The 10,271-nt window shown below is 40.8% G+C and overlaps 1 protein-coding gene across 3 annotated transcripts in view; it reads right to left on the reverse strand.

Annotated features, from left to right (window-relative positions):
- The window catches only part of LOC106083743 (putative ferric-chelate reductase 1 homolog), a 106,488-nt gene that overhangs the window by 18,981 nt on the left and 77,236 nt on the right, over positions 1 to 10,271 (reverse strand). For all 3 annotated transcript variants that reach the window (XM_059368949.1, XM_059368948.1, XM_059368950.1), the window contains exons 2-3: positions 239 to 651; positions 10 to 167 (exon numbers count right to left, since the gene is read on the reverse strand). In XM_059368949.1, coding sequence (XP_059224932.1) covers positions 10 to 167; positions 239 to 556 — 476 coding nt within the window. In that variant the 5' untranslated portion in view covers positions 557 to 651. The remainder of the gene's footprint in view (positions 1 to 9; positions 168 to 238; positions 652 to 10,271) is intronic.

Below are 10,271 nucleotides of genomic sequence, written 5' to 3' on the forward strand. Positions count from 1 at the left end.
ATAATATACTTGAACACAATTTCTCCTTCGAAATCCACCGGAGATTGCCATTCCAAACTGATAACCCTTTTGGGAGTAGTGCTGGTGTGTGTAACCGAATTTCCCACCGAATACTCGCAGTTCATCAACTTTGACAAACCATCCTCGGAGGGATTGAATTGGCCAACCTGTCGGAGATGTTTAAAATTTAAATATTCAAGAAATCAGCCCATGTCAAAGACTGGCTCTCCTTACTTACTATTTGATTTGGGGTACTTGTGCTGCGTGCCTGTAACATAAAGCCACCAAACGTTAAATCATTTGGCACACCAACAATGTCGACGCGCAGCGTCTGACCTTGGCCTATGGTGCCCGCTGATGGTTCTATTCGAAATGGCGGTGCTGTATTGGCTGGCTGTATACCTTGACCATGAAAGGGCAACATTGTGTCACACACCGTTTCTGGTGCACCCTGAGGCAATGTGGTAATTTGTGGCATCCATGAGGATAAATGCAATAAGACAATGTAAGCGGCGGTTGTTGTTTTTAAAATTGTGATACTTCTGTGTTTAATCATGATTCTGATGGCTTTGTTGTATTTTTAATTAATGTGTCATGGATTTTTTTCTTGCAAAAGGTTGGTGGGATTACTCGTTGCTTTGTTCCAGAAAGCTGTAACGAAAACGAAGATGGAATTGAATGTTATTTTCTTTTTTTTGATTTAGCAAATTTTTGAGATTTATTGAACTAAACATAATTGGTTCATGTTGGGCAACAAGCCCAATGAGTGCTGTCCGATACAAATTTAAGCTCAATGATAAGGCTTGCCGCAATGCGACATCTCTTTGGAGAGATGTCGCTATTGCTGGCAACATTTTCTATGTATTCAACCGTTTAAAACTTCTCTACTAAGTGACGTTGCTTTACGGCACGCCGTTCAAACTCTACGACTAAGGTGGTCCCTTATCATTGAACTTCAACTTAAAATATGGTGAAAGATTCCACACTGTTTTACTGGAACCAGAATTTTTTGCTCGTTTCGATTAGAAGCACTCCAAACTTGGTTTCGTATCTCACGGAAGTCCATCATTTCAGTCCAATGACCTCAAAAAACTGGCTGAAAGTTATTGAGAGAGTGTAGTATTCATGTACCTTAACAGATAGTAAAGGATGCGGGCATATGTTCTGTCTTTCTAGCTTTCCAGATCGCTAAATCTTGCCGCAGAGCCAGCCGGATGCGCCTTGATGTGCATATCTATCTGTAAAAGGTGCAACATCGTGTTGAGGACTTCATAAGATAGGTACGCATAGGCCCGTCGCTACTATGCATGCAAATTTCTCTATTCTGAACTCTTTTTTGTGAAGTCTCCTTTTTCATTACAGGCCACTACACATGTGCTCCATATGAGAGTATCGGTATGGTTTTAATAGTGCACATCCATAGGTTGCTTACAACGTCTCTATGATAGTCTATAATCTAAGGGAACGCCTATATACTTGGCTGATAAAGACATCCCTTGACCTCGGAGCCGTGACAATTTAAAGTTTCATATTTGGTTTTTGTGGTAAACAACACCATCTCAGCTTTCCCGGATTTACTCCTAGATCAACGCTAGAGGCCCAGGTATCCACAGACTTCAGGGTCCCGTTTATGATGTCCATCAGTACGCAAGGAAACAAACCAGAGACTTATGTCTCTCAGTGTAGCGCTTGTAATCGTGTTCAGCTGTATGGTGGTTAACCATTTCGAGGAATAGTTCCACGCCAATGTTACCCAAAGCATTTAATATAGCCTAGGTATTGACCATGTAGGAGGCACCGGCTAGGAAGTATTGCTTATGTTCCATGGAACTCTTGATAGTCCCCATATCTTCTTGCTAGGTTGTATATGCGTTCTTCCAAGTAAGCATGTTGGCTAGTGGGTGTTTTGTCAGAGACTAAACCACCCCTATCCCTAAATATAATCTTTGTATTAATGTATTCAAGAGGGATTCAGTTTCCGCTGAGAACATGTTCCGTCTGCAAAAAGAGACTCGGTCGTTTGGGAGCTGCTGTCGGATTGTACTGGCTCCCGGGTCACCAAGGGTTGGCGGGGAACGTTGTGGTTGACAAACTTGCCAGGTTTGTATCGAGGATGAGTTCTGCGAGAGGTATGTTTTGTTGTTGTAGTCCCATTGATATGTGGAGAAAGCGATCCACATCAAGCTCACATTAGTTAGCAATCTCGGTCCGGTCCATATGATCGATCGCCGCGAGAACTCGCCATGTTATACCGAGTATAATGCATATGTAAATTTGAACATTCCATTAAGGAATAGGGACAACCTTCTCACTTATCAATGGGTGCTGTCCTATTCAAGTTTAAGCTTAATATTAAGGGGCCTCCTTTTTATAGCCGAGTCCAAACGGCGTGCCGCAGTGGGACACCTCTTTGGGGAGAAGTTTTTTCATGGCATAGTACCTCACAAATGTCGCCAGCATTAGGAGGGGATAACCACCGCTGAACATTATTTTGATGTTCTCGCCAGGATTTGAACCCGAGGCAACCTCCAGTATCATTGGCATTTAAGCAAGTGTCGGTGCCGCCCGGCCTCTCATTGAGACTCTCCACTCGATGCCGATGATTGTCCGCTAGTGCAGGTGCATGCACTCCGTTTACGGAGCATTGAACCATACGCAACATTCGGACGCGCAACCTGCCTTTCACTCGATGCCGATAATTGTACGCGAGTGCAACCTGCGGACGCTCGATAGCTGTCAGCTGAGCTTTCGTAATGGCGATGAACACCACAAATTGGCGCTCAAAGTTCCAACCGGTGTGGTGCTCACAGTCATCCCGCGCCGGGACAGCGATGGTGGCTCCCACCCGGTGCTGGCTGTTTGGAACAGTGAATGCCTACTAAGGCGAACGCGCGGAACTTATCTGCACACTGCAAAGTAGTGAAATTCCTGAAGCCAAGGTTCCCAGTAATGAGGAGGTCGATTGTCCTGGAGCTGAAGAACCGCGCCATGCACCAGCCATTGATTAATAAAAAATTTTGATAAAAATTACTGTGCCACCATTCCTGATAGAACCAATTGAAACTACGACATCCCTGGTAACAGAAGTTACATAGACTTCTATACGGATGGTTCCAAACTGAACCACCAGGTGGGCTTTGGGGTGTACTCTAAAGATCTAGAACTGGTGATATCGAAAAGGTTACCCGACCACTGCAGTGTGTATCAAGCGGAGATCCTTGCAATTAAGGAAGTGATGGAATAGCCAAGATATAATGTCATTACGACGATTGGCATAAATATCTTCTCAAACAGCTAGGCAGCCGTTAAATCCCTGGAGAACGTATTTCTGAACACAAAAACCGCCTCGACTATCGCAGATCAGAGATGGCCGAACAGTTCAAAATTCACCTGTTCTGGGCGCCGGGCCACAGAGATATCCCAGGGAATTGTAAAGCGGACGAGCTTGAGAGACTAGGACCTACTCTACACATTCCAGGGATACTGGAATTTGTGGGTATGCCTCTAGCGACATGTAAGCTAAGTTTTCAGGAAAATGCCCGAAGGACAACATATGATAGATGGTCACAAAGAGCGGACTGTGGGCATTCCAAAACTATGTGGCCTAATCTAGACTTGAAGAGGTCTACCGCTTTGCTGTCATTGCCTAGAACAGACGTCTCAGTCATTGTGTCCGTCATGACATGGCACTGTCTAATCGGAAAACATGCTGACAGACTGAAGGTTGTCAGCAACGACTTTTGCAGAAGCTGTGAGGACATGAAAGAAGATGAGACTATAGAACTCCTTCTATGTGTGTGTCCCGCCCTAGCAGTCAGAAGGAGTTACACTTTAGGTTCTAATTTCTTTGAAGACCTGTCTGATTCGGCGAATGTGAACATTCGCAAGTTATTGGACTTTTTACAGTGATCTCGATGGTTCAACGGTAGGGACAAGGAGGCATCTTGCTTCGTCTGTTCCTGTGGTATCACAATGGACGAAAACGTCTAAGTGAGTCTGATGACAGACTGCCACTTAAACCTAACCTAACCATAGGATAATACTTCTTTTTTTCTCTAAGCTCTCTACACACATTTAACACTCTTGCCATTCTGGACTTCTGTAGCGGCAGGCGAGACGGAGCAAAGTCGTTTCTCTCGCTCACATTCATTTCAATCCCTACCTTAGTTTACAACCTATTTAATTTCCTTTGTTTCTAGGACGGACACAATGGACCAAGAGTCTCCGAGAGAAGCGGTTGGCAAATAAAGTTGCCGGGAGCGTGTTCTTTAACCTTACCTAACCTTTCCGTTCCGTCTCGAAATCTACCCATCCATATTGCATTTCTCCATCTTCTTTTTATACCCTCCACCAAAGGATGGGGGTATACTAATTTCATCATTCTGTTTGTAACTCCTCGAAATATTCGTCTAAGACCCCATAAAGTATATATATTCTTGATCGTCATGACATTTTAAGTCGAACTAGCCATGTCCGTCCGTCCGTCTGCCTGTCAAAAGCACGCTAACTTTCGAAGGAGTAAGGCTAGCCGCTTGAAATTTTTCACAAATACTGTAATGTAGGTCGGTTGGGATTGTAAATGGGCTACATCGGTCCACGTTTTGATATAGCTGCCACATAAACCGATTCTTGAGCCACTAGAGGACGCAATTATTATCCGATTTGGCTAAAATTTTGCATGAGGTGTTTTGTTATGACTTTCAACAACTGTGCTTAGAATAGTTCAAATCGATCCATAACCTGATATAGTTGCCATATAAACCGATCTGAGATCTTCACATCTCGAGCCTCTACAGGGAGTAATTCCTATCGAATTCGGCTGAAATTTTGCACGACGTGTTTTGTTATTACTTCCAACAACTGTGCTAAATATGGCTTTAAATGGTCTGGGTTCTTGACTTCTTGAGTATCTAGAGATCGCAATTGATCTCTAGATACTGAAATTTTGTACAACGACTTCTCTCATGAACTTTAACATACGTGTCAATTATGGTCTGAAACGTCTATAGCCTGATACAACTTCCATATAAACCGATCTCCCTATTTTACTTCTTGAGCCCCTTAAGGGCGCAAATTTTTTTCGAATTGGCTGAAATTTTACACAACGACTTCTACTATGGTCTCCAACATTGAATTCAATTATGGTCCAAATCGGACGATAACTTGATATTAAAGCTCCAATATTATAGTAATTCTTCCCTTTTATCAAATGTTTGCCTAAAAAGAGATACCGGGAAAAGAACTCGACAAATGCGATCCATGATGAAGAGTATATAAGATTCGGCCCGGCCGAACTTAGCACGCTTTTACTTGTTTTCTCTAAGCTCTCTACACACATTTAACACTCTTGTCATTTTGGACTTCTGTAACGACAGGCGAGACGGAACAAAGTCGTTTCTCTCTCATCCCTACCTTAGCTTTCAACCTATTTTATTTCCTTTATTTCTAGGACGGACACAGTGGACCAAGAGTCTCCGAGAGAAGCGACTGTCAAATAAAGTTGCCGGGAGCGTGTTCTTTAGCCTTACCTAACCTAACATGTTCCGTCTCGAAATCGACCCATCCATATTTCTTTTCTTCATTTTCTGCTCCTTTTCTACCCTCTCCTTGGGCGAACAAAATGGATCTAAGTTCTATGACTAATCTGAGATCTGGGTTCGACATGACTGAATTTACGCTTAATCCCGTATATTTTCCATCCTCAAAAAATATAATCCGGCCGCAACTGCTTACTCTATTACTTCGACGAAACTCAGGCTTGGCCCATTTACAAAACCAAACGACCTACATCAGTAAGTAGTTATTGTGTAAAATTTCAATATGGATATGACTTTTTGGATTAAAAATGTCATGGTGATCTAAAAACATACAGTTTATAGTCTATAGATCAATATTTCGATAAATGGAATAACAAAGTTACTGATCCCCCATCCTATGGTTGAGGGTATAAAAAGCAAATATTCCTTCAGTGTGCCAGCAAATGTGGAACACCTGCATAAATAAATGTTTATTCTCGTTACGTGACGTGTACTGATCCATAAATGCAACATTTGACTGACAGCCAATATAAATTTCTGTGGATTCATATACAATTTTGAAAGGTTAAAGCCCTGAGAAGTGAGTGTAGCTATCATAAGTTAACCGACACATACGCATTCAAATATTTATCAACAATACAAATGTTTAGAGCAAGCTTTGATCTTAACCTTGATTTGATCATTCAATTCATTTTAACTTATTTACACTTAAATCATTTCACATTTATAATTGATGTAAGTCCCCTTCGTGGCTACATATGGTGGTTGGGATTAAAAAAAAACGTCACACTTGCTCCCCAACCTCATTCATAAATCATGAATGAGCAGCTGTATGTGAGAGTGAGTGGATAAGTCATTTAAGTTGGGTTGTTTGTTCCATGGGTCAACACAATTCATAAGAAGTGAATGTACCCACCACATAAGCAAAGTCCTATACCATAATCAATGTTCCAGCAATAATATAGTTCCTGTTCTACATTGTCAATCACAGATTTTACCAATGATTCAATGTTAAAGTTGATCATTCTAAGAAACGCACTGGTTTTCCCCCTAACACATGTCATGCGTTATCATGGTATTGAATGAATGCTGCTAGCAAGCTTTCTTCTCTCTGTTATGTGGATGATAAAATGTTATTTCCCATTGATGGAGATCATTATGCCGATATGGTTCCGCATGAATCTTAAATAGAGTTGCTGAATGTTGTGCGTCTGTCTTCAGGCCATCATTTCATCATTTAAAAAGGCAAATCATGTAAAGCATTGTGTTTTCATTTAGTAGAGTGATCTGAGATTTTAACAATGCCACCGCCTCCCACAACAATCAACACGCACGAAAAGAGGAACAGTTAACGTACATACAAATAACGTCAGTTTATTTCGCCCCTTCTTTGATGTTGGATGTGTTTTTTCAGTACTTTTTAGTATGCAGCCTTTTGTATTTTTTTTACAACTTTTCAGGTGGATTTTACTGATGTGCAGGGTGAATGAGTCATGTTGTCGTTCGTTCCTCATGCATTTTGATTCAGGAAATACCCAAGAAACAATGAATGGAAATGTTATTAATCATGTGGCCATATTTCTGCTTCCTATTTTACGCTGTAGCACAGGCTTTGGCGCATGCGTAGCTTTGACATTATTATTTGTTGTTTTAAAGACAAGCATGTGATATTAGAAGCTGAAGTTTTTATACCCTCCACCATAGGATGGGGTTATACTAATATCGTCATACTGCTTGTAACACCTCAAAATATGCGTCTGAGACCCCATAAAGTAAATATATTTTTGATAGTCATGTCATTCTAAGTCGATCTAGCCATGTCCGTCCGTCCGTCTGTCTATCGAAGGCACGCTAACTTTTGAAGGAGTAAAGCTAGCCGCTTGAAATTTTGCACAAATACTTGTTATTAGTGTAGGTCGGTTGGGATTGTAAATGGGCCAAATCGGTCCATGTTTTGATATAACTGCCATATAAATCGAACTTGGGTCTTGATTTCTTGAGCTTCTAGAGGACGCAATTCCCATCCGATTTGATTGAAATCTTACACGTGGTGTTTTGGTATCACTTCCAACAACTGCTCTAAGTATGGTTCAAATCGGTCCATGTTTTGATATAGCTGCCATATAAACCGATCTGTCTGCTGAATATTAGTAGTTAATTTTGCTGCTATTGTAGCAATAGTTCTGTTATCACTGCAATTTCAGGGTAGCAGGCTTATTGGAGGGCACCGTAGCGCAGAGGTTAGCATGTCCGCCTATGACGCTGAACGCTTGGGTTTGAATCCTGGCAAAACCATCAGAAAAATTTTCATCGGTGGTTTTCCCCTCCTAATGATGGCAACATTTGTGAGGTACTATGCCACGCCGTTCAGACTCGGCTATAAAAAGGAGGCCCCTTATCATTGAGCTTAAACTTGAATCGGACTGCACTCATTGATGTGTGAGAAGTTTGCCCCTGTTCCTTTGTGGAATGTTCATGGGCAAAATTTGCATTTTTTGTATTGCGTTAATGCGGTGTTTTGATTCTCCTTTTCCATCCACTCATAACACCGCCATGGACAAAGACAATGTGCGAATCTGTGGTACACAATGCGAAGAAATGAATGTACGAGTATTCATACGAGAGACCATTACGATACGGGACCACACAGACTTTGGCCTCGGTCTAAGTATGGGATTCATACTAACCGGACATGGATTTTTCAATGAATTCTTGCATCTGAAGACCCTGGTTGAGATATCTGCGAAAGTCAAGAGCGGGTTTTCAATTTAGAAATGTGTTCCCCATAGATTTCATTGCTACCTGGCTGTCTGAGAAAATATTTATGCCAATCGTCGTTACGACATCATATCTCAGCCATTTCACCACTTCTTTAATTGCTACCAGGTTACCAGACCACTGTAGTGGTCTGGTAACCTTCTCGATATGACCAGACCTAGTTCTTCAGTGTACACCGCAGAGCCCACCTGATCGTCTAGCTTGGAACCATCCGTAAAGAAGTCTATGTAACTTCTTTTACCAGGGATATTGTAGTTCCAGTTGGTTTCAGTCATTTTTAGTCATATTTTATAAAGTATTTTTTTAAAAAAGGGCGTCTCAGGTAATGCGTAATCCACACTGCCTGGAACATCGGGCATTGTACCAAGGATAACACAGTGTCCGTAGCGCCACATGACCTAAGATAAAGCTCTCTTAGCCTCACAGCAGTGGTCATGGCAATTTGTCTAGCCACAATGTTCTCATGTTTTAATTTTTGTAACAAATATTATTTTTGAGTGTGTTAAGATTGCATTCACCCCTGTGCCCCGAAAATTGAGGCCGTGATAGTAGTCATCTGACTTAAAGATGAACATTTATATGAACTTGACCTCAACATATTGTTGAGACTGCCAAACACATATACGATTTAGGCAGCTATTCGCGACATTATGTTTACTGCAATTGAAGGCCTGAAGAGGTATCTTTCAGCTTTGAAACTCAAGATTTATAGCGACACACTCAAGGCTTTGGCACTTGAATTTTGGGATCCTGGGTCAAACTTAATGATGTTCCTCCTAGGGATCACCTTAAATAGATCGACAAGACAAAAAGATTCCGATAAGAGATACGATAACCATACCAACATGCTAACATGCTAAACCTGCATTAATGACGGACACCTTAATCTTACTTAGTATCAATTAAACCACTTATTTTCCAGGGTTCGACTCAAAGAATATACTGACACTGGTAATACGGATAATAAAAGAACTAACCGTGATAGATTCGCGATTATTACCTGGTTACTAAAAGACATTTTATCAAGGCAAGTGCCATTTTGCACAGCAAAGCAGTAGCTGTAACAGAGCATGGAAAGAAAGAAATTGCAGTCATGCCAATATTGTACATAGACGTTATCATAGTACTAAGTACTTCCGTAGATACAATCATTGTCTCCGATTGCACCATCACGATTTCAGACATAAAGAAATGCATATAGATAAAGAGAAATTGGAAATCAAAGAATTGCTAATTAAACAAACAAGAAATAGGGCCATTTGAAAAAATATGAAATAAAATACGCATTTTATAAGACTAAGATGTTCAGTCAGAAGTTTAATACATTAGGCACATATATTCAAATATGGTCTGTGTGGCGATGAGTCTAATACATTTGCTGTTCTTAATTTCTGTGTAATCGAACAGATATACAAGTTAAAGTACAGTTCGATATCGCATTTTTTCGAAGGTAATCTGCCTATGGACAAATAAAAAATCTTTATCGATCACCACCTCTAAATGTGTTTAAGTATAACGGGATCTGTTTATGTTACAATGAACATAAACCCTGCATTTTCCCTACCTATGTGTCAACCCCTAATATTAATACACAAAACTCCCAAATACCAATAACTTGACGTTTAGTTAGATTTGCCAATCTAACTAAATGCATTTTGCTTTAAAACCATACTTGTCATAATTAGACTTCCGCAAAACTTTACAAGGCAACTGTCTTTTTTCGCTTGTAATCTTTGCACTGGTAAGATCCAACTTTGTAAATAAATCCAAAGTTTTGAATTCCATCCTCACTTGTTTGTTTTTACTCCATTGGTTTTCTTCCTATATAATACTTGGAAATACACTCTCCACTACTTCTTGCGGAGACCATAAAGTCTATCACCAACAACAATTCTTGGACTTTGTGATTGGCTCATGAGACGTTCCTATATCTCCTGCAGATCGATTCCAATTTTG

This window comes from Stomoxys calcitrans, chromosome 5 (assembly GCF_963082655.1).
Source record: "Stomoxys calcitrans chromosome 5, idStoCalc2.1, whole genome shotgun sequence".
NCBI lineage: Eukaryota > Metazoa > Arthropoda > Insecta > Diptera > Muscidae > Stomoxys > Stomoxys calcitrans.